The 25,400-nt window shown below is 41.1% G+C and overlaps 1 protein-coding gene across 4 annotated transcripts in view; it reads left to right on the top strand.

The window, feature by feature from the left end:
- The window catches only part of LOC117466565 (interleukin-1 receptor type 1-like), a 41,171-nt gene extending 19,308 nt beyond the window's left edge, over nucleotides 1-21,863 (top strand). For 3 of the 4 annotated variants that reach the window (XM_034109882.2, XM_034109881.2, XM_034109884.2), the window contains exons 3-12: nucleotides 1,485-1,737; nucleotides 2,282-2,474; nucleotides 4,390-4,561; nucleotides 6,921-6,983; nucleotides 7,423-7,558; nucleotides 8,911-9,065; nucleotides 10,341-10,484; nucleotides 12,016-12,183; nucleotides 19,128-19,408; nucleotides 20,403-21,863. In XM_034109882.2, coding sequence (XP_033965773.1) covers nucleotides 1,485-1,737; nucleotides 2,282-2,474; nucleotides 4,390-4,561; nucleotides 6,921-6,983; nucleotides 7,423-7,558; nucleotides 8,911-9,065; nucleotides 10,341-10,484; nucleotides 12,016-12,183; nucleotides 19,128-19,408; nucleotides 20,403-20,690 — 1,853 coding nt within the window. In that variant the 3' untranslated portion in view covers nucleotides 20,691-21,863. The remainder of the gene's footprint in view (nucleotides 1-1,484; nucleotides 1,738-2,281; nucleotides 2,475-4,389; nucleotides 4,562-6,920; nucleotides 6,984-7,422; nucleotides 7,559-8,910; nucleotides 9,066-10,340; nucleotides 10,485-12,015; nucleotides 12,184-19,127; nucleotides 19,409-20,402) is intronic. The other variant, XM_034109885.2, reaches the window with a different exon arrangement.
- The last annotated feature ends 3,537 nt before the right edge of the window (nucleotides 21,864-25,400 follow it).

Genomic DNA, 25,400 nt, shown 5'->3' with positions numbered 1-25,400 from the left:
CTGTATAAAACATAACCATGTAATGTGCATATATCTTAAAGGAAATTACAGTTCATACGTTTTTGCCAAGTATGACTCACTCTAACATCCATCTCCAGTATGTAGAGAAGTGTTGTACTGCCCTCTGATGGTCACTGGTGAAACTGCAGTGACTTGTTCTGTCAGTTCTCAGCATTTCTAATAGATGTGAAGGTTGCTGGCTCTAATCCTGGACAGTCAGGAAACAAAATAATTATAGCTTATAAAATGCAAGACATTAAAGGTGGGGTAGGTAATTTTGGAGAAACCAGCTCGAGTGCGCTAGAATTTGAAAATACACAACCGAAAAAAATCTGAGTCGGTTGTTGTTGTTGTTGTTGGGTGAAAAGCAAACAGCTGTTTGCTGCGGAGCGCAGCGGGAGCGCGCTCCTTCACTACAGACTATCGCGCCACCAATATGAACAATTGAGGGAAATGAGGAAGAACTGATGATTAAAATGTTGTAGTACAAGTAGTAATGTAGTTAGTGCATACATTACTATTGCAAGAAATTTGTTAATTTTCTTCATTATTAGTCGATTTTTTTTTTTTTGGACGAATGCTCCGGGCCAGTTATACATTATTTACCCTTAATGTCTACCGCTAGTAAATTGTCTACCCGTCCGTCCGTCCGTCGACAATTTACTAGCGGTATTTACTGGCGGTACCGCGGTGGGCCGGCGGTACCGAAATGGGCCGGTCGAGAGTCCCGGGCTGATTTGTAGTCCCAGTCCGCCCCTGGCCGAGGGCGACACTGTACTTCCGGTATCCGCCATTTCACGCGAGATGCAAGCAGAATATCATAGTCTATTGCCTTAATCAATATCTAGTCAACTCTAAAATACCACATATATGCAATGGCATGATAATATTATGGTGACAAGTGGGGTATTCACCTGGTGTTTCCAGATAGACGTAGATGCAGCCAAAATCGACGAAGGCCACTTTCGAGGGTCGTTTTTCCATACATCTGCAGGCAGTCTGTAAGGGCAATCCGACAACGCACACAGCTCTAGTTTACGCTGGTAACGACCTAGAGCACACCCCTCCAGTCCAGAGATGTAATCCGAAGACATGCAGTGATTTCTTCGGTCGTTAATTCAGAAAAAAAACCTAGTGCGCTCTGCCTGGCTACGTTAGCTAGCTGTTTACATTTGCACCTCCAGGATATTTGCACCTCCAGGAAAATGGCGTATTTATATATATATATATATATATATATATATCGCAAGCATTGCATTGTGGGTAGCTCGTGACATCACTGTATGTGAAAGAATAAGAATCTGACCAACTAACCTTCATTTACAGAAACCTGAAACTGGTCAGAGCTACAGACTAAACCTTACTTGTTCAACCTTGATAATCCTTAAGTGACTTTAAAGTTAAGCACATTGAGTGGTCTTCTAGTAAATGGGCTATACTTGCCTACTTGATGAATCTTTTCTCCACTGATATTTGTTTTGCAGAGAACTGTACCAACTACAGGCTCCAGTTCGATAGGGTTTACTCGGTTCCCGGGGAAGTGGCTATGCTGAACACCACCCTGGCATCTTATGACGTCTTCAACATCTCAGCGGTGCCCTACAACATCACCTGGTACGACTCAAAGACGCGCCAAGAAATAAGTAACGAGACCGGACGAACCGCGGTGCGCGGAGAGACTCTGTGGTTTCTGAACACAACGCTGGACGACGATGGAGAATACGTGAGCGTACTGAGGTACTATCACATCAGAAGGAATTGTTTTGTGTGGCTATCTTCAATGTAGAAAACACTGAAGAAGAAATCAGTAGCATCTACATTTTACAAGCATACATATTTTGAGCATGAGCCCTCAACCACAATATTTAGGATTGAACAGCTCTTGCTCTAAAGACTCCTACTCGCCTTGGAGCAACAGCTATTTTCTGACGAAGATAAAATATAGTATCGTTTTTTTTATGGAAAATTTGAAACTTGTGTCGCAGCAGGTATGATCCTTATGTTTCAAAAGACTTAAACCTGCAGCAGCCACATTTGCAAAGCATTGTGGTGTTTGAATCAACATGTAAACCATAAACAGATAACCTAAATGTACACTCTAGGAATCAGCACCTGCCTCTTCTAAATATAAACGTTTGACTGGTTTTCTTTAACCCCCGCGACTCTGAGGTTCAGAGCGCACCATTGGGGAATTTGACCAATCAGCAGAGGCCTGAAACAGCTGCTCAATGCCTAATGTGAACAGAAAATGCTAACTTCTTCTTCTTAATTTGTTCACCAGAACTCGCTCTGGGTGCTACAGGCAGAACACCAGGCTGATAGTGGAGCTGCCGGTTCCTGGAGAGTGTGGCAGGCCGAGGAAAGCTGGCCAACCGATCACCAAGGGGGTGACCGACTACCTGGGCTGCCCTCTGAAGGAATACATCAGCAAACTGAACAGCTACAACACCACCTTCTCCTTGATGTGGTACAAAGTGAGTTATGGGCAAATGTTGTTGGACACTGACAACAAATATTCTTGAACTTGTCACGGATTACAATCTGGGGACAACGAGCAGTTTGGCTTAAATGGAGATTTAGAAATGAACACATTTAATTAGAGAAACCGATTGTTGGTGAGTTTTAAATGTAGCAAAATGTCTATATCTGGTAAAAGATACAACATTGGTGTTAATTAAACATTAATACTTTATACAAATCTTACTTGTACTGTATACACTGTCACTAGATATATTTTGTTGAAAACTTCCTTTAAATTTGACTAATTTAAGAGTTTTCTTTGTCTATTCTGTAGAGTGACAATCCCTGGTCATGCTAACGCTTAGTATTACTTTTGATTATAGAGATTATTTAGGTCTGTATTGATATCATGACTATCAGGGTGGTCCTTCGTGCCATGTACATTTTCAAATTCATTTATTTTAAGCTAAACCACCGGAATTCGTTATGATAGTCAAGAAAACTCTCCTGGTGAATTGTATTCAAATTCCAACAACATTTATCCCTTCCTCATCAACCTTGAAGTTTAGCCTCAGTAGGGTGGTCCTTACAATTGAAAGTCAACATGTACCCCTCCCTCAACATGTACCCCTCCCTCATATGTACCCCTCCCTCACATGTACCCCTCCCTCAACATGTACCCCTCCCTCATGGACCTGGGGGCTGCCACACCAGCAGCCACGGTGCTGCAACTGGGTCAACACTTCAAGGCTGATGAGGGAGGGGTACATGTTGAGGGAGGGGTACATGTGAGGGAGGGGTACATATGAGGGAGGGGTACATGTGAGGGAGGGGTACATGTTGAGGGAGGGGTACATGTTGAGGGAGGGGTACATGTTGAGGGAGGGGTACATGTTGAGGGAGGGGTACATGTTAAGGGAGGGGTACATGTGAGGGAGGGGTACATGTTGAGGGAGGGGTACATGTGAGGGAGGGGTACATGTTGAGGGAGGGGTACATGTTGAGGGAGGGGTACATGTTGAGGGAGGGGTACATGTTGAGGGAGGGGTACATGTGAGGGAGGGGTACATGTGAGGGAGGGGTACATGTTGAGGGAGGGGTACATGTGAGGGAGGGGTACATGTGAGGGAGGGGTACATGTTGAGGGAGGGGTACATGTTGAGGGAGGGGTACATGTGAGGGAGGGGTACATGTTGAGGGAGGGGTACATGTGAGGGAGGGGTAAATGTTGAGGGAGGGGTACATGTTGAGGGAGGGGTACATGTGAGGGAGGGGTACATGTTGAGGGAGGGGTACATGTGAGGGAGGGGTACATGGTGAGGGAGGGGTACATGTGAGGGAGGGGTACATGTTGAGGGAGGGGTACATGTGAGGGAGGGGTACATGTTGAGGGAGGGGTACATGTGAGGGAGGGGTACATGTTGAGGGAGGGGTACATGTGAGGGAGGGGTACATGTTGAGGGAGGGGTACATGTGAGGGAGGGGTACATGTGAGGGAGGGGTACATGTGAGGGAGGGGTACATGTTGTCAGATTGAGGAAGAAATTCACCAGTAGAGTTTTCTTGACTAATGAATTGTGGGGGTTGGAGCGTAGACTTTCCGATGACTAAAGACTATTCACGATGATTAATGTTTGATTGACTTTTGATAAATCAAGCATTTCGGAGTTATGTTTTTAAAATTGTAAACCTGAATGCATTCAGCTGTTTTATTGCCATGTTTCAACTCCAATTTATTTGTCATTTAACATCAAAACTGGCTTCCCGTTCACACTGAACAAATGTAATTGTGAATGTGACTGCAGGTTATAGTTAGCATTGAGAATTGAAATATTGAATATTGAATATAAAATGTGTTAACTATAGGACTGCCTTGAATCATTAAAATAAGTTTTTTACATATTGTCTCCCTTTTCTTGTCTCCTCTAGGGCTGTGTCCTCATTGTGGATGGGAGTGACGGCTATAGCTACGAGGATAACGCCAAACTGAAGATTGATAAGGTGGAAACTACAAACCAACAGTCCTACACCTGCACTCTGACCTTCACTCTCGATGGCACCGTCGGATCTGTTTCAGAGTCGATTGAGGCGTGGGTCAATGGTGAGAACAGACTCAGCACTTGACTGTTCAAGTCAGGTTCTTTATGCAGTTTATCCACAACACGATTCAATAATGAATCCTACTGTGGCAACCACAAGTTATCCTACTGTGGCAACCACAAGTTATCCTACTGTGGCAACCACAAGTTATCCTACTGTGGCAACCACAAGTTATCCTACTGCGGCAACCACAAGTTATCCTACTGCGGCAACCACAAGTTATCCTACTGCGGCAACCACAAGTTATCCTACTGTGGCAACCACAAGTTATCCTACTGCGGCAACCACAAGTTATCCTACTGTGGCAACCACAAGTTATCCTACTGTGGCAACCACAAGTTATCCTACTGCTGCAACCACAAGTTATCCTCCTGCGGCAACCACAAGTTATCCTACTGCGGCAACCACAAGTTATCCTACTGTGGCAACCACAAGTTATCCTACTGTGGCAACCACAAGTTATCCTACTGTGGCAACCACAAGTTATCCTACTGCTGCAACCACAAGTTATCCTCCTGCGGCAACCACAAGTTATCCTACTGTGGCAACCACAAGTTATCCTACTGTGGCAACCACAAGTTATCCTACTGTGGCAACCACAAGTTATCCTACTGTGGCAACCACAAGTTATCCTACTGCTGCAACCACAAGTTATCCTCCTGCGGCAACCACAAGTTATCCTACTGTGGCAACCACAAGTTATCCTACTGTGGCAACCACAAGTTATCCTACTGCGGCAACCATAAGAGCCTTGAAATATACCCTTATATTTCTCCTTATTATAATCATTCTGAGGCTTCTGTTTGAAGGGATGAGCTGCTAACACTCACAAGTAGGGATGTCCCGATCACCTTTTTTTGCTCCCGATCCGATTCCGATCATTTGATTTTGACAATCTGCCGATACCGATTTTTCCCGATCCGATCTTTATGCAATGCATTAAGAGAACAAAAAGGTAACAGATAACGGCTGGTCATCCAACGCGATGAAGTCAGCTATCTTGGCTGTTATTCTTTTGGCCTTTTCTCTGTTCTGGGGCAGTTTCTCTTTCCTTTTAAAAGCCTCTGAAAGTGTCGGTTGCTTCAGTGCCGTTACCCGAGTGGCCGCTGTGTACTCGTCGTGTTGTTGTTGGTGTTTGTTTCTCAGGTGGCGTGTTAGATTGGTCGTGTTGAACGTAGCTCTGTTCTTTCCACCACGCGGAACCTCCGCCTTGCAAACATTGCATCTGGCTGTTACACCGCCTTCGCTTTCAATTTTCTAATACTTCCAAACTCCTGACATTTTCTCTGTCCCGACTCCCGAGTCACCAGCTGAACGTAGCCTCTCGTTAGCTTACTGCTACTATTAGACGCTGCGCCCACTCTGTTGCCAGCTTTGAGAGGAATAAGCAACCAGGTCTGAAAACAAGCCCAAAGAAAGCAACACATCGGCTCCGATCCCCGATCACGTGATCGGATCGGGACATCTCTACTGTTAGGAGATTTAGTGGACAACTCGTCCGCTTTCTTAAAATCTCCTCGCGTCCCTACACAAGCCATTATCTTACAGGAAGGAAACCCAGAACATACAAGTAACCGTTTAACAATAATCCACTTTAATGGTAATATACAATGCAATACAATCAAATACATTACCATACACAACCATATCGTATCATGTGTAATGTCAGGAGTTTGGCCTACTCCTGGCTCCTGCCCACAGGCCACCAGACCTCCAGTCCCAGCGACGCGTGAAGAGAGAGAGAGAGAGAGAACAGCAAGCCGGATAGGCTTTCATACCAAATGATACAGGAGGGGGTGGAGTTTAAGGACAACTGGTCCAATCATCTCAAACAAACACCTCTGACCCTCACTGTCTCCTATTTCTGCAGCCTCTGCAGCCTCCACACATCCCCCCCATCCCAGTGGCTCAGCTTCCTTATCACAGGGATCTGAGATGACTGTATGTTAACTCCACACCTTCCCCCTCTTCCTTTTGTCCTCACAAAACCAAATGTTCCCAGGCCCCAAAAACAGTTCACAGTTTTTTTACCCAAATCATTTTCCCTTTTTAAGCATCTTGATAGTTTACTAACCTGAATACATACAAATATTTCCTTACACTACTCACAAGCATAATTTACCTACAAATTTGATTGATTTTTTTCATTTATAACTGAACTTATGAGGCAATATACCTCTAGTGAGTGGCCCAGCCCTTCGTATATTTTTCTGTATGTGGCCCTCGGTGAAATATGTTTGGACACCCCTGCCTTAAATTGATAACAAAGAAAGGCTAATTACTCTTTGGTATTATTGCATGTACAGTATTTTTCTGTAAATATATAACCTAAAGCTCCGTCATGTTGTCTGTCTTTTCAGCAAAGTACTCTTTGACCCCACAAGTGCGCCAACCAGCCGGTGGGATAATCAAGGCACCGATAGGTAGGTCCTTTCTTGCTAAGTATTGTGAGAAAGATGGGGTTGTAAAGGTCAAAAATGTGAATTGTTGAAACTGACTGAGGCTGCATTCAGATCAACGTTTGCATTGCACAGCTTTACAAAAAGTAATTTTGGGTAGTTTCATTTGTTAGGGTATTATTTAACTGTTACTTTATATCAGAAAATCAAGTGATTTGAGTTCTATGATCCTGATTCATTGTATTATTTACAACTAAGGAGCGAAGCTGTGGCGTTAAAATAACTACTTAGACTGGATTTCATCTTTTCAATGGCACCTGTAACAAACTCAGGACTATTTTGGTATAAAAGCAGCTCAGGAACCTTGGCAGCACAAAACTATTTCACTGATTTTAAATGTAGGGGTTTATGGATACAGATAAATCGTGTTTTGACTTGTTTTATTGTTTATGCCTGTGTTTAGGGTCAACTTTCAGCCAACTGTGCCAGGTGTTTGTGCCTTGTGTCGGGAAGCCTTGGGTTAATGTTTTTTGGTTCGTCCAAAGAGATTTCATTATGGAAACAAACCCCTCCGCACGTGTCTACACATCGGAGAAACTGTGAGCATCCTTACCTTTCCTTTTATTTGTTTTGTTTATTTGGCTGCTTTTATGGTACAAGTGGGAACTATGATGAAGTCAACAGACTCAGGTCTGATTCAAACATTTTAACTTACGACAAGTTTGTTCAGAGTTTACAGAAAATTGACAAAGTAAACACAATATGTACGCCTCCTTATTTTTTTTGCAACATTCTGAAAAACAAGACCATGTTGAAATCCCCTGGTGGATAACTAGTGAGCATTAGGCCCGGTTCCAGAACAAAATGACTCGGGGTGCATCTGAAATTAGAGAGGGTGCAGTGGTAAAGTGCTATTTGTATAAATGTTGAGTGGACCTAACACCCTCTAGGGGGGGTCCTCAACTCCTCTAGGAGGGTCCTCACCTCCTCTAGGGCAGTCCGGGGGCATGCTCCCCCGGGAAGATTTTTTTTTTAAATATTGAAGTTAAAAGCATCAATCTGGTGCACTTTGAGAGCAAAATGAAGAGATGTATGGATCTATGAGCTCTTTGCTTGATTCATGCCTTCCCAGTCCCTTATCACGCAGCCTATAAGAGCATGGCCTGTTATTACCTGCAGTGTTACTGCTGGCGATAAGGGCTGGTTGTTTTAACCATTTCCTGATGTCCACCATTGACTGCTGTGTAAGCACCTTGCAGATGACGAACGTGCAGCGGCACAGGTCACGCACACCTGACATAATAACGTTACTTACCGTTTAAATTGACCAAATAAATGCAGCAGACAATGTTATTTAACCACAATTACAATTTATTTTATTTCAACTATATTCTTCTTCTTATTACTATTATTATTATACATGTAATATTTTTCACTTTTCCTTTTTTTTTTCACTTCTCATTTTTCAACTGAGGGTGCAATGCACGCTCATGCACCCCGTAGAATCGGGCCTGGTGAGCATTGTCAATTGGTCTTATAAAATGTCCTTTTTTACGATAAACTTAAATTATATTTGAAGGAGATTCTCTTTTTTTAACAAAACCAGTATGCAAAATAAAGGAGCGCTTTTTGAAGTACATAGGTAGGACATTTCCATCTGCTATCAAGAATCATGGTCAAAACTACTTAAATACTGGTATCCTGAATCCCAATCCCTAACATTGCATAAATCACTCTATTAAGATTTCCAACCCCAGAAGAAAAATCGTAATCTTAACTTTATACGGACATATTCCCAGGGAAGTATTAGTTATTTTTTACATGCAAACTATTCTGATTGCATGTAGTTACTCCAATTGATTTAACAATGTGTCTTCTACTGACAAAAAATAAACGTTGTCAAATATCAATCTCTATCCATAACATTTTATAATCTTTCTGTGCCCCCCAGGACTAGGAGCGAGACTGTTCCTGTTGAGGGTGTGTGGATAGAGCGTGTGCTGACGATTTCTAAGCTACAGGAGAAGGATTACAACATCAACTACACTTGTAAAACAGCCAGTGCCAGAGGAAACCCTCAGAGCTACTTTACTCTGCTGCCAACAGGTCAAAACCCAGCGTGTTTAAACCTCTGTCGTTTTTTTAATACTTTGTGGGCTGTCAGGGCACGTGTGTTGACATCTATTGTTTGTATGATCCAACCAAAAGGTCAAAAAGTAAGACATCATTTAGTCACAAGTTAAATAAAAACAACAAGGTACAATCATGAGACGTACTGCGGACAGCCGGACACGTAAAATGGGACACCTCCCCAATAAGCTATCGTTGCTTGAGAACAGGGGCCCAGACACTAATAATTTAAAATACTTTCATTATATATAATTAGAACAAATGGAATTGAGAGAGTTTTCCGAAACATTACAACCCAAAAACAAATCCCAAACGGCATTTCGGAAAAAAGTGAACTTCTGTCGAAGTCCACAGCCACTCAGCGTATTCAATCTATGACAAGTGTTGCCTTAAGCGCGTTTTAAAGACAGACGAAAATAAAGACATTTGTGATAGAGTTACCAATCTCATTCCACACTTGAGGACCTCTGCAGACACACACACTAAAGCTGCTAAATGTAGTTTACCGTCAGACTATTGCTGCCTTTACATGACCAGCAGTTATTTTAGTTTGTCCTACTGGGTTAGGGTAAAAAAATCACCACCAAAAATGCCACGAGTGCTGCGCTCCAAGTTAAAATGACATAAGCACCGCTCATGAGAAGACAGCTGAATGGAGCCGCAAGCAGGGCAGGTAACTGTAGTACGGAAACTAACTAGCTGTTTTCACCACAAAGCTCTGCGCTCTACCTCGTGGTGAGAAAGGTGCAAATCTCGAAAATCAGGGGAAGGTAGCTTAGGAAACCCAGCAAAGAATTGAGTTCAGGTTGAATCCCCTAGGCGCCTATATGCTCTCTGTTGTAGGCTATGAGCTACATCATAAACCACACAGAAGAAGAGTCTGCTCTCTGTCCCCAGAGTCAGAACTAAACATGGAGGAGTTCAGTTATTATGCTCCAAATATCTGGAACAACCTCCCAGAAACCTGCAGGTCCGCCGCAACTCTTAACACTTTTAAATCCAGGCTGAATACTTTTCCTTTTGCCGCTGCTTTTGATTGAACTTTTCATATCTTACACTGCACTGTAGCTCGTACTCATGTATTTATATGTAATCTTATTTTATGTTTATTTTATTCGCTTTTAAATACCATTTTATAATGTGATCTCGTAATGCCCTTAATGTTTTTAAATGTTTGTAAAACACTTTGAATTGCCTTGTGTAGAAAGGTGCCATATAAATAAACCTCTGGTATGTTTGATGTTCATACAGATCCAGACCTGAGACTTCCCATTGGAATGATTCTTGGAAATGTGGCCGTTCTCTTTATCGTCTCCGTCATCCTCTACTACCTTTTTAAAGTCGACATTGTGCTCTGCTTTCGGAGGATGTTTCCAGTCTTCTATACAAATACAGGTAATGTTTACAGCAGATGTGTGTAAGAACTTATGTGTTGTTCGGACTAGTGTGATATGATATAAGATATATCGTCAGAGATTTTGGATACCATAAGTGTTTCCCTGGCTGCGTTACAAGAAAGTGATTTTTATTTGCTTTACTCACTTTCATATTATTGATTATTTATAACAAAAGAAAGGTGTGGTCAATGGTCAACTCTACAATATTGACGCAATATTGATTTAAAAGGTACTTAGTCAAAAATATTGCATACATATACAGTACATACACAGTATAATGTGTATGGATATATAGGGATATACATTAATGTGGGTGTATATATATATATATGGATAAAAAGGTTATATATCCACAAGATTAATGATAATTAATAACATTATTGTGTAAATATTTTATGAAAGCAACACAAGTTAACCCTATAATCTTAATATCAAGGTATTTGGTCTAAATATATTGTGATATATTGTCAAGGAGGCGTGTGGCGCAGTGGATAGAGCCTTGGTGTTGTGATCATTGGGTCACAGGTTCAAACCCCACTGCATGTTGTTGTGTCCCTGGGCAAGATACTTCACCCCAAAATTGCTCCTGTGGGGATTGCCCACAGTATTGAGTATGTAAGTCGCTTTGGATAAAAGCGTCTAACAAGTGACAATGTAATGTAATGATATTTGATTTTGCTGAACACATATTGTTCTTTGCTGTCGATCAGCGGTTCCCAACCTTTTTCACATCAGGGCCCACTTAAGAATCTAACATTTTTTCGTTAATCCAGTAGAACAGACCGTTGTCAAGGACTGTAATGACCGTTGCTAAGGAGGATCAAGAAAGAGAAAGGAAAGGCGGTTCAAATAAAAAAAAAAAAATGTTTCCAAACAAATCATAATGTTTTGTAAATGATTTGGCGGCCCACAGGTTGGGAACCGCTGCTGTAGATAAAATACATCTCGTCTCACAATACTCGTACACTACACACAGCAGTCCATATTGGAAAAACCCACAGTGATGCCTACACATTGCAACACACACAGAGTACACACACATTTCACAGAATCTGGAGCTCTACTCCATACCTGACCGCAAGTGTCAACAGTGAAAGGAAACTAACTAACCACGGGCGCTCAGAGTTTCTGATGAAATGTCATTTGCTGCCTGCTTATGAAACAGAGGAAACTTTGTACCCACTACTGACTGTGGGTACATTTACTCAAGTACTGTTTTGAGGTATTTGAACCGTCAACACAACAATCTACCATCAGCGAAACAGGTTACCGGACATCGTCACACTGTCCAATTCTTCTTTTTTACACCTTTTACACCTGCTTTAAATCATTTGGCAAAGAATATTTTTCAAAAAGCTCAAAGCACATTGATCATCACCTAAAAATCTGCCTTAAATGCAATCATCAAATTATTTATAAAATGTGCATGAGATAGCGCGGCTGAATCTGAATGAATAAAGCAACCTGTGAATACTGAACGGCCACAAAAACAACCTTTAATGAGCTCTTCTTCGTTGTTCCCGAGTCAGATTCGGATGGGAAGCTGTACGACGCCTATGTGGCGTACTCCCAGCCCAACACAGAGGGGTTCAGCAATGAAGTGGAGGCGTTTGTCTTTCACACACTACCCGAAGTGTTGGAAAAGGCCTGCGGCTACAAACTCTTCCTCGCAGGCCGTGACTGCGTCCCCGGGATGGGTGAGTCTTCTTCATGGCAGAAGCAGCATTGTAGTATTTCTTACCTTATGGCGCTTTTCCACTACAGGGTTTTAGCGCAGCTCGGCTCGCTCTTTTTTGCTTTTCCACTAGGGGTAGTACCGGCTCACTGGTACTTTTTTAGGACCCCCTCAGTCGAGGTTCCAAGCGAGCTGAAAATATGCTAAGCTAGTGATGTAAAACACTGCCGACCACTGATTCGTCACAATGCTAGCGCGAGATAGTCCCCAAGCATCGCATAAGCACAATTTTTAAAACAGACGAGCTACCGTCAGCAAGTATTTCTAATTTCTAGATACAGATAATATTTAGATACAGGGTAAAAAGCATTTGTTTTTTGAAAATTCCGAATCCTTCAAAGTTATAAGGAAAGGTTGGTGCAGAGGACCTTTTCTTATTACTAAAAATATTATACTCTAACGGCCCGTCTACACTACAGGCATCAAAAAATCTTGAAGCTGGGCGTGTCTGAGGCTTGGCGATTTCTCGCGCCCAAGGCGACCAACAACCAATCAGGAATCTCCCGCCCCCCCCACCGGCATACAAAGCAATAGCAATCTTAAAACGAAGTAAACTGGATATAAAATCCCCAAACAGGCGAAAACCTACAGATGTAGCGCTTCGTTTCAGACGCCTACCCGGGCGGGTCCGTGATCGGCACGGGGTGGGCCCCTGCTGCAAAGGAAAACCCCCTCGCAGGATTTGAAACGCCCCCTTGATAAATACATTTAATTATAATGAAACCAGCAGCAATGGATCATGGATCCACCAGGGGGAGCCGTGAAAAGCTGCCACACTGGAACTCATGTGAAATAAACAGCTGATCTACAGGGATCTGATATAGTGATATTTGTTAAGATCCATATATGTCACGGATAGGATCACATTCTGTGCTTAAGTAAGAGACATGTAATCATTTACTAAACATCACCATGTTTTTATTTAACAAAAATAATGTTTAATTCACGTTGGCGTAAGTACAAAACCATCGCTATGTTTTTAGATCAGGAAATGCATCCAGGGTCAAACAAACGATGTTCGATCGTGATCCTCGCGATCATTTAATGTATCATATGTTCGCGAGTTGAAATGAATGCACTAAATTTAATCCACGTGAGTTTACAACAACGACAATAATCGCTTTGTTTTTATATCACATCCGACGCAGGAAAATGCAGCGGCTCTCTACCGATTATCCTAATCCCACGGGCAAACAATAATATGTACAGTGTTAATAGTGTACTGTATTATTAGTGTCTAATATTACTGCTATAATAATCACACATTGAGTTGTTGAAATCAGACCGTCGTTTTTTTTAAACGCTCTGAATGAAACGGCAGCTCTCAGGTGATCAGCTGTGTGTTTACACAATAAAATATGCATAGTAATGTAATACCTTCCAACACACATTGTAAGAACAGTTCTGTTTCATATGAGTGTTGAGAGCTGTATCCACAAATCTCCTAATTTTGCCCTCAGTGCACCAGATTGATGCATTTAACTTCAATTTAAATAAAAACATCTTCTGTTGTAACAACAATAACATTATAAATAGTAACATAGCATGGTATTGCACATTTACTGTAGCTTTGAGTGTTACTGGCCTGAGATTTTTTTATTACATGAATGAAGGTGACTGAGGCTTTTTAATATAGACTTTTCAGTGTCCCACATTTTGCACAGAACTGTCCCACATTAGGAAAACAGATTGGCTGAGACAACTTGGCACTAAGAGTACTAATATGTCTACCATTTCTTGTATGAGTTTAATATCTGCATGTTCTCTTTTGGTTTGATTAGGACACATCCTGGGGATTTCAGAATGTTACTGGATTTTGATTTATTGTATCGGCTTCATGTCGCAATATATTCCCGAAGTCTGAAATGCAAAAATGTTCCACATTAGGGCAATTCACCCTGCATTTAATCATTTTGTTTATTTTTAACGAAATAAATGTGGTTTAATCCATCATGAAATTAATATAGGCTATTTACTTAGTACATATCTGACATTAACGATTAACACACTGTTCATACTGCTCACAGGCTGATATCTAGTGTATTCATACCCCTCACTGTTTATTCATCATTCAATTCATTATATATTTTATTCTGTAGATTGTGAACATTACTTTTCACTTTACTGCTTGTTGCACCTGGTTAGAAGCTAAACTGCATTTCGTTGTCTCAGTACCTGTAATCTGTGCAATAACAATAAAGTTGAATCTAATCTTGAGCAGGAACTAATGTAGGCTATTTACTTAGTACATATCTGACATGAACGATTAAACACGTTTGTGCATTCTTTATGAATGCAAACCGAGTCATTTCGTTTATTTTTAACGAAATAAATGTGATTTCATCCACATAATTTACTGTGTTAATTGTTTACTTAGTATTGTTTAACTTGAATGTTCTTCACTTTTTAAATGCCTCTGTGATGTGCTGCTACCCATTTCCCCTCGGGGACTAATAAACGAATACTATGACATTAACGATTAAACACATTTGTGCATTCTTTATGAATGCAAACCGAGTCAAGCCGACTCTAATAAACGAATACTATATATTGAACGTCTATTGAATGGCCTTTGTATGTATACAGTACAGTATAGCCCAACCATTTACACCTTCCTTTTTTCCCGTCAAGAGTTTGAATTGGAGAAAGGTAATCGGTGGTGCTTTTATAGCCTATTGCATAATAACTGTGTGATTTATATTGCTTTTCAAATGCATATGGCCACCCATTTACACGGCTCTTCCCGTAGTTAGATCACTTTACATTTCTGCGAATGAATTTTTAATCACACACGTCTCCCCATCCCGAAAATAATAAAGAAAATAAAAAGAGGAAACAATTTTCAAGTTCAGTTTTCACCATTTTATTTAAAAATAACTGACATACAGTAACAGACACATGCTGTAGGCCTATCTGCTGCGGAAACCAGGACGAGCGATTTCGGGATCTGTTTTTCTGGGGCTCCTCAGTCTCTCGTTTACCCGGCTCCTGATCTTATGCCACTGGTCAATGTTCAGATTTGGGAACCGATTGGAAACATAAGACTCAATCTGTTGCTTCACATTGAGGGGAAGAGGCAACGAAATGACTCGGTTTGCATTCATAAAGAATACACAAACGTGTTTAATCGTTCATGTCAGATATGTAGGCCTACTAAGTAAATAGCCTACATTAGTTCCTGCTCAAGATTAGATTCAACTTTATTGTTATTGCACAGATTACAGGTACTGAGACAACGAAATGCAGTTTAGCTTCTAACCAGGAGCAACAAGCAGTAAAGTGAAAAGTAATGTTCACAATCTACAGAATAAAATATATAATTAATTGAATGATGAATAAACAGTGAGGGGTATGAATACACTATCAGCCTGTGAGCAGTATGAACAGTGTGTATGAATATGCTAAGATATATAAAGTATGAAAACGGTAGGACCATACCGTTCTCCAGCCCCAACCCCCCCATGTTTCATATGTATGTTGGGGACCCTTTGTTTAAAACTAATTGGCCATCGGAATGTGTGGAGTCACATTCCACAGCTCTCCCCCCTCCTGTGATCCCCCGCACCCAGAGAGAGAGGGAGATCGCTCTTCTGGAGTGAAGAGAGCTGAAATAATGATATTGCAAGTTAGAAACGTAAAATGCATTTTGACAGACACTTGGGGGAAATATGCTGCATTTTGAATGTCCGATAGTCCACCATTAACACCTTAGTCCGTCTTGTCTCATCAACGAAAACTAAATATACATGACATACTTTGATTTAGTAGATTACGCATGAGAGCAAAAGGAGAATATCCGTGTGTAAGAGTGAAAATGTATGTATGTAAAATGAGAATATATGTGTGTAAGAGTGAAAATATGCTGCATTTTGAATGTCCGATAGTCCACCATTTCCACCGGAAATATCAAACATTTAATAAAAGTGAAAAACAATGAACAAGACTTAACGTATTCATCATAATTAATTATATTTATCTCGTTTGGATGTAGGTGATCTTCTACTATATGAACATTTTGGACCCAAAATCACAACAAAAACGTAAAAACAGATTTTGAAAATGATTTTATTTTTCACAACACAAACATACACAACGAAACCATTTAAAAGCTGGAAATATATACATGGGATGACACTATGATAATGTGAAAGTTTGATTGAGGTAGCATGGGATTTCATTCTGATAAGGCAAAAGTGTTATTATAAATATAATACAAATATATATATATATACACATTATGTACAACAATCTGTTTTTTCTGTCTTTATCTGTGCCACGCTTCAAAGCTGTTTCTGTAAACTACGACACAGAGGGCAACATCACAGATTCCTCCTCCTCCATGTCAAAAAACAAGCTTAAAGCTTGACTCACGTTCAGAGTTCTCTTCATCATAGTTGAGTCTTCAAAACTCTAAATCTATCTAACTATATCTAAATTCTCAATGTTTGTCTGTCACTTTACTTCAATCGCAGTCTCCCGCAGCCTCTCTTCGTCTCCCGCCGCCTGTCTTCGTATATCTTCGTCTCTCTCCATTTCCCGCCGTCTCTCTTCGGTGCCCGCCGTCCCTCTTCGTCTCTTTTCGTCTCGTATCACTCCGTTTACCTCACCCCTCCCTGGTAAATACATCCTGTTGAGCAGAATCTACAGTTTCCAGTATTTTCCGTTTCGTAAAATGATAAAATACGGCGAAAATATTAAAATATGTGCTTCCATTATTCATACTTCTGAAATATATCTGTATTAACTTTATATCATCATATGTCCGTGTTTATTGGGTATTTCTGCATGAAACAAAGACTGGCATATAGTTTCAAGCCAGTACTTTCGACAGAAATACACATATACATCCTGTTGAGCAGGATCTACAGTTTCCAGTATTTTCCGTTTCGTAAAATGATCAAATATGGCGAAGATATTCAAATATGTGCTTCCATTATTCATACTTCTGAAATGTATTAACTTTATATCACCGTATCTCCATGTTTACTGGGTCTTTTTGCATGAATCAAAGACTGGGATATACAGTAGTTTCAAGCCAGCACTTTCGACAGAAACACACGGCAATGTTGTCCGGACTGTTGTTTTTATGCGGCACCGGCTTGAACAGGTCATGTGATCTGATCACGCCGGCGTGACGGTCGACTCCAAAGGGTTAATATTAAATACATATAAGTATTTTTACAACTTGTATTTAGAAATACTCTGTTGTAATTATTGATGCATACATGTGTTCATCCATTCAATGTGGCATCTGCTATAATGGGGTTAATGTATGATATTACTTAATAATACAATACATTATAATATATGATATGATAATTACATTTTAGTTTTATTCATTTCTTATTTCATAGTTTCTCATTATTATTATTATTTTTTATCGCTCATCTTATTTTTGATTTTATTAATCAGTGTGAATCTGTGCTGTCCTGTTTTTCACTCTCACCCTGTTGCTGTTTGAACTACTGAATTTCCCCACGGGATTAATAAAGGTCCATCTTATCTTATCTTAATGTATAAGTTGATTTACTTCAATCTACTGTACAATATTACAGGAAATATACTGCATAAAGCAAACTATATACTTTATTTGATCTAAAATATTGATGTTTCTACAACACCCATTGTGTATTTTGTGAATGAAGCGCCATCTCATGGTTAAATCCTGTAATTGAACAAATGGGGAAATTGGGCAACGCCCTCTAGCAATTTGGCAACACCCCCAGCCACTGGCATCCGCTGGGCTTTTGACTGGGACACACCCATTTGAGTCTGATCTGGAGTGCTACATCTGTACCAGTTCCACCCACTGTCTCTGCCACCTCCCTCCATGCTGGCTCCTCCGGTTTGTATCCCGGTAAATAGTTCTGGTCGTAAAGAACCGGGTGATTTGCTACCGTAATTTCTCGTTTGGAATATGAGGAAATGAATCTGGCTCTCCCAGCTTGCACGCGGTTTGATTGGCTAGCGCTTGTACTGGCGGGATTTGCATAAACGGGATTTGATTGGCTGATGCCAGCTTCGAAAGCATCGGGAGCATCAAAAGTTGAACATTGCTCAACTTTTGATGCTCACGATGCTTGCAAAGCCATGCCATGCTCCCCACAATGCAGTTCGGCGAAGATTCAAAATCTTCTACGTCACCCCATTCAAGTGAATGGGCGAAGCGCTGAAAGCATTTTTCGATGCCTGTAGTGTAGACGGGGACTGTAGTGTAGACGGGGCCTGTAGTGTAGCCGGGGCCTGTAGTGTAGCCGGGGCCTGTAGTGTAGCCGGGGCCTGTAGTGTAGACGGGGCCTGTAGTGTAGACGGGGCCTGTAGTGTAGACGGGGCCTGTAGTGTAGACGGGGCCTGTAGTGTAGACGGGGCCTGTAGTGTAGCCGGGGCCTGTAGTGTAGCCGGGGCCTGTAGTGTAGCCGGGGCCTGTAGTGTAGCCGGGGCGTTAGTCACAACCATGTAAATTTACAACAACATTTGTCATGCATGTTATTTATGATCGTTATTAATCATGTTCTTAATCATAGCATTGTTGGTTGAACCTAGTGTTGGTTTAGGGCCCTTTTTTATTCCACAGATAGACAACTGCCTTTTGTTTGGGACCATTAATTAAAGTTTACTGACACGTTTTAAATATTTAAAATATCAGACATCCGATAAACATAAGAGAGAATCTTAAGAGGTAACATTTGGACGAATCACAAGAAGGCTAAGTGATTAAAAGTTAGTCCGATACACATGCTTTATATCAAAAGAGGTTTGTTTCTGCTCGTTAGCCTGCTCATCGTCTCTCAGATATATCGTGCACTACCACAGGTCAGGTTATGAGTTTTGTGAGTAGCTACGTTGAGAATCATTATCTATTAAACTCTTGTTTAAACTAATATCACTGTCTCTTCCTCCCTGCAGCCATAGTGGACTCGGTGGAAGAGAACATTCAAGCCAGCCGGCGCCTCCTCCTGCTCTACACCGCCTCCACTTTCATGAGAAAAAGACTCACAAGTGGTATCAGTAGCAACAACAACATCACAAAGAGCAGGGACAGCACCGAACACAGCGAGAGCAAGAAGGAAAGTGACCGCAGCAGCAACACGAGTTTCGATGGCGGTGAAGAAAACTATCCAGACTCAAGACAGCAGCTGGAGCGTCTGGCAGCGATGCACAGGTCCCTGCTGGAGGGATCTCTCAAGGTGAGGAAGCACACTTTAATATATGCGTAGGGAGATTCAGGGTGATTGGTCAGAGATGGCAAAAGTACACTTCTCTGGATATGGCCGTTTCCAATTTAAAATCTGATGTTATCACGCTGCAGCATGCACTTCTTGCTTTTGAACAGTAAGAAAACCAAAGCAATGCTTTTTGCTCCCAAGTCAGCGTCCTCTTGCTTCTCCATTGACACCCTTGATGGCGTCTCTGTTGAGTTTGTCGATACCTACACATATCTGGGCTTTTGGTTGGACAGTAATCTGAACTTCAAACACCATGTTGAAGTTCTAACTAAGAAATTGAAATTCACTCTTGGCTTCCTTTACAGACTTAAATGTTGTTTTTCAACTTCATCCCGTAAAAGGTTGGTCTCTGGCTTATTCCTGTCCCAGCTGGACTACGGCGATACCATCTATAGATTCGCCTGTCCCACTGTTTGGCCAAACTTGACCCACTCTCCCACGCTGCACTGCGTTATATATCAGATGCACCCGATAGGACTCATCATTGCAACCTGTACAGCCCAACTGGATGGTCCTCACTTACTATGCGTAGGATGCAGCATTGGTTTTTAAGTTACTGAAACAAATTTGGTTAATAAAAACAAATAGCAACAATTATTAAGAAATCAAATAAAAACAACGTTTGGCTGCATAAATGATGTTTATTAACCCAAACTGAATTTAGGTTGATGGTAAAGTAACTGAACTAAAATTGCACGAAAGTCATTGACACAAAATTATGTTATTAATACAAAAAACAATAATTTTTATTTTATGTTTTTTTGTGCGCTATGACTTTATACTAAACTGAAGAATTTTAAATCTTGAATTCTGTCTTTGTTCAATAACTGGCCCCAGCACAGCTGCCCCAGTAAAGTTGGTCTAGAACCACCATTGCTCCATTTCAGAAATGTGTAGCCGTTGGCCACATGCTCAGAAAAGCCCTCTGATTTCTAATTGCTGCACTTCCTTCCAGGTGATTCTGGTGGAGCTGGAAGAGATCACCCCTGCTCAGCTGGCTCTCTTCCCAGAGTCGGTGCGGCACCTGAGGATGAAGCAGGGCGCCGTGTGTTGGTGGAAGAACCAGAGCGGGGCGGGAAGATGGAGGACATGTATGAGGACGAAAGAGGACGAGGAGAAAGGTGGACAGTTATCGCAAACACTCTCACCTTCCTCCAGGTTTTGGAAGGAGATGAGGTACCGTATGCCGGTGAAGGGCAAGAGGGCGATGTGCCCCGAGAAAGCGACCCTGCTGAACGTGTGATGAGGTCATGAGTATCTCGATCCAATGTAAATGTGTATTGATCCTCTCACAGAGACGATAAGAACACTATGTTGTCACAACAAGCTGAGGATACATGCTGAGAACCAAAAGGTACTCTTTAGCCGTGCTCGACTCCAACTTTTTGTACCCAGCATTTTTCTGCTGCAGATAAAATACTCTTAGTAAGTATGTGTTGAAGCTCGACGCTGGGACATTCGCTGAACGCTTTCATTGGCAAACAAAATGGAACGTCTGCGATTCACCGACGATATACCTTAATGCCACGCTTAGGGACGATTCTTTCGGCCCAATCCGTGGTCTGCCGTGTTTTACCGTCACCTTCTAGTATCGGCTCATCGCGCCAGGAAGGTGGTGCGAATATAACGCTGCGTTCCCTTTCCGTTGGAAGATGGAGGTCGGGCTGGGAGTGACGTCACATCTGAGTCGACTGCGGTCCAGTAGCACATGTTGGAAAAGATGGACGTACAGTTATTTGCCTTGATGTAACTACTCTTTTTTGTTGTATTTTGTCAACACAAACATCGTAGCAGCATATCCACAGGTAGAATATGAGCAGTACAAAATGTACAGTTGATTTAATGTGACACAAATAATACAGAAGAGCTAAACATGTTCTTTATCAAAGAGGACCTCAGGTATATTGAGGTGTTTCGAGGTAGGAAGTGCGACCTCAGGGGGCGTGACAGTGGAAATGTCTGACTGTGAACACGGATACTCCCACTTCCCAGTACAACTTGAACGCACCATAAGTACCTGGTACTATCTGCAACCTTTCCAAATGGAAGACCAAACAATAGCAGGTTGTGTTGAGTAGCAGTGGGTACACGGCAACCATCACCAGAGCAACTTATAACAAAAGTTGTATTGAGTAAAAAGAGCATCTCATATTTGACTTGAAGATCGTCTGTCGGAGTTCACCAGCATCTGAAAATGCACCTGAACAATGTGGTTCAAAGGACTGATATCCAAATGATCTTGTTTCACTGTAAAGTGTACAGATGGATGAGGGAGAATGTAAATATGTAAAAAGAAACAAAAACAAACTGATTTATTCATAAAAGGCACATTTGATGCAGCAATGTTAAACTGTTTGAAGCAGAATACAAAGCATATATATTGTGTTGTCAATAAATGGACATGTTGTAAAGAGAACGTATGTGGAAGGCTTCTTACATGTTGACGCTGTGTGTGAGATCCACATGTCCAAGCCCACAGCTACTTATTTCAGGTTTTGGGTGATAACTCTACATGAGGTTTCATTCAGCGCTGTTGAGCAGGTGTCCCTCATGTAAAAAAACAAGATGGTGACAGCCAAAATGCCAAAGTCAAGGCTTCAAAACGGCAGTCCATAAATCCATTAGGTGAACTGACAGTGAATATGTCCACTTATTATATACAGTGTATGATTTTCATACATAGTTAGCTTCACTAAAAGCTGGTCCTGCCTTTAAAGATACCCAGTGTTTCCCCATGCAAATAGCAGTCCAGCTGGCTGGCTGCAGGGGGCGCCAGCCAGGTCCCAAAAAAAAAACTTTTATTAAAATAATAATTAGGGATGCACGATAATTATCGGCCCGATAATTATCGGTCCGATATTAGGAATTATGACGTCATCCCGATAAACCCGATAACAGTATTAATAGCCCCGATAATATACAATATATTTTTTGGGTAAAAAAAAATAAAAAAATACTGCGGTGTGGGTGGATTGGGATGAGGGGCGCTTGTTTTTCACTCCCGTTTTGCCAGTACTGTGGTATTAGTGGTTTAGGAAGAGGGGAGTTCTTCACAAATCCAGCGCTCCCTAATACTTCGAACCTGATCAGTCACCTGAAACATCGCCATCTAAGCGTACTAAGACAATAGTGTGTGTGTGTGTGTGTGTGTGTGTGTGTGTGTGTGTGTGTGTGTGTGTGTGTGTGTGTGTGTGTGTGTGTGTGTGTGTGTGTGTGTGTGTGTGTGTGTGTGTGTGTGTGTGTGAAATCTTGAGACATTGCCACTGTACAGTATGTACTAGGCGTCAAGAGCCTTTCTTGTGCTGGCAGACACAGAAACATATTGGCGGGGCGCACTTCGCACGCGTACACACTCAAATTCCACGCGCTCCGCCCTCACATTTTGCTGGGCCCGCGTGCCTTAGCACCGCTGCTATGATCCATCCTAGGGGAAACACTGCTGACCCAAGGTGTCATAGCGGTTTTTTTTAATATGAAGAAATAAAATCAACAAAGCAAAGAAACAGAAAACCTAGATATGAAAAGGATACTCTGAATGAAGTAATTTCTCACGTCTTAAGGGTTACTGGGGCAGGTCTCTGGAATCATGGCTTTTTTGTTTTAATGCAATGTAATGTTTTCTAAACTTGACAAAAGGTTGTGATGGATTCACTTGAAGTATCAGGAAAGAGATGTGGAGAATTTAACAAAATCCATGATGGCTTGAATAAGAAAAAGTGATATATATCTCATGAGTTTCTCAGGTATGCCTTGTACAATGATAAACGACGTCTTTATTGCTTTCGGTAAACAAGGCAACTGACACTTTCATAACTGAAGCAATTGAGGTCTGATGGCCTATATCTGAACAAGCGCTCTCTTTCTGCTGGGGAAACATTTTTTGCGGTGCGAATAAAACGCAAAACGACTGGTACGTTTTTTTTGTAGGGTGGAAATATAATGCAGGCGTTGGAGGAACAGTTTGATATGATGTGCAGTCTGGAGGAGGGAAAGCCCAGTAGCTCTGAAGAAGGTTAGTAAGAAGGAGCCGTCTTTGAGATACAACCCTGCCTGGTAAGTTATAATTATAATCAAAAATAGAGTGGAAGTATGTTGTTTTTTATTAGTGCTTGGAAATATATACGATATCATTATTGAGACTCAGTATCCGCTTAGATTTTGGATAGCGTTATATTGTAACAGGAATAAATATAGACCTTAACTGGAGTTAAAGGCTGCATTACAGTAACTGTGATTTCTGGACTTACCAGACTTTCTGATTATTCATAATATCAACATTACTGATGATTATTTATAAAAATCTTCTTGTGTAAATAATTTGTGAAAGTACCAATGGTCAACTCAACAATATTTCTGCAATATAATTATTGATCCAATATATATATATATATAATATATACATATGCAGTATAAGTATATATACAGAGTAGGGCAGCAAGATTTGAAAAAAAAAGTAGGTAATGATTATTTAAAAACGATTATTCCCATTATCGCTAAAAAAGTTTATCAAAACCATCATGGCGTTAGTCAGAGGTGGGAGAAGTACTCAGATCTTGTACTTGAGTAAAAGTAGAAGTACTCAGATCTTGTACTTGAGTAAAAGTACTCAGGTCTTGTACTTGAGTAAAAGTAGAAGTACTCAGATCTTGTACTTGAGTAAAAGTAGAAGTACCAGAGTGTAGGAATACTCTGTTGCAGTAAAAGTCCTGCATTCAAAATGTTCCTCAAGTGAAAGTAGAAAAGCATTATCATCAAAATATAGTGAAAGTAGCGACAGTAAAAGTAGTCACTGTGCAGATTGGTCCATTTCAGAATAATATATAATGATTGATCATGAAAGTGTTCTCAAAGCTGGTGAAGGTGCAGCTAGTCTGAAGTACTTTGTAGACTGCAGGGTAGCTGGTGGATTTACTCCAGGTGGAACTAAAGTCTGATTCAACACTTGATTATATTTCACATCATTCATCCACATCTGTAGAGTAACTAAAGGTATTAAATACATGTAGTGGAGTCGAAGTACACCTTGTACCTCTGAATCTGTTACGGCGAGTGAAGCAGGCAGGACCCAAATGCAGAAAAAACTGAAAATACCTTTATGTCAAGGATATGGCACACGGACAGTCCGAACACTCCCCGGTGAACACAGACTAACGACGAACCAACACCGAACACAGGAAGAGACTAAATACAGGGAGGGGTAATCACAAGACGAGACACAGCCGGGCAGGGGAGGAGAAACACGAGGGCGACAGGTGAACACAATCAGACAACGAGACACACCGGGGAAACTAACGACAGGGGAAAACACAGGGAGAAGGACCAGACAATATACAAGGAGGAAAACATGACAGGGAGAACAGAACAACACCCAAAACGGGACATAACACAATAATGGTAACAGAATTGTAGTGGAGTCGAAGTACAAAGTAGCATAACATGTAAATAATACTCAAGTAAAGTACAAGTACCTCAAAAGTTTACTTAAGTACAGTACTTGAGTAAATGAGTTTTTTTGGATCTAATCAAAACTATTTATTGAATGAATTTGAATACTGCACCAGAACATATTGCGATTTCAAAAACATTTGATTAATTTTTGGCAACTCAAATACACAGTATAATATTTGTACGCATTTTCCGAGAAACTGACTTCCTATGGAATCATTGTGTTGCAAATTAACTTGGATAACTACATTATATATGCTCTGATATGTCAGTGTCAGTTAGTTATTATAAACATATCCTACAGCCTTTAAAGTACCCAATTGTTATCTATTGACCATTAAATAGCTTTCAAGGGTAAAATGTGCAATTCAATGGTGACATACAAAGACTTGCTATGTGTGTTTATAGCCCGTAAGATTTTATTAAAAAAGTACAGCACAAAAGACAAATAAGTCATACCTTACCCAGATTGCCATTTCATCCAGGCTAAATATAAATATCCGTCCAC

This window comes from Pseudochaenichthys georgianus, chromosome 21 (assembly GCF_902827115.2).
Source record: "Pseudochaenichthys georgianus chromosome 21, fPseGeo1.2, whole genome shotgun sequence".
Lineage (NCBI taxonomy): Eukaryota > Metazoa > Chordata > Actinopteri > Perciformes > Channichthyidae > Pseudochaenichthys > Pseudochaenichthys georgianus.
The sequence above is the reverse complement of the archived record's forward strand: the minus strand, read 5'-3'. Positions and strand labels throughout refer to the sequence as shown.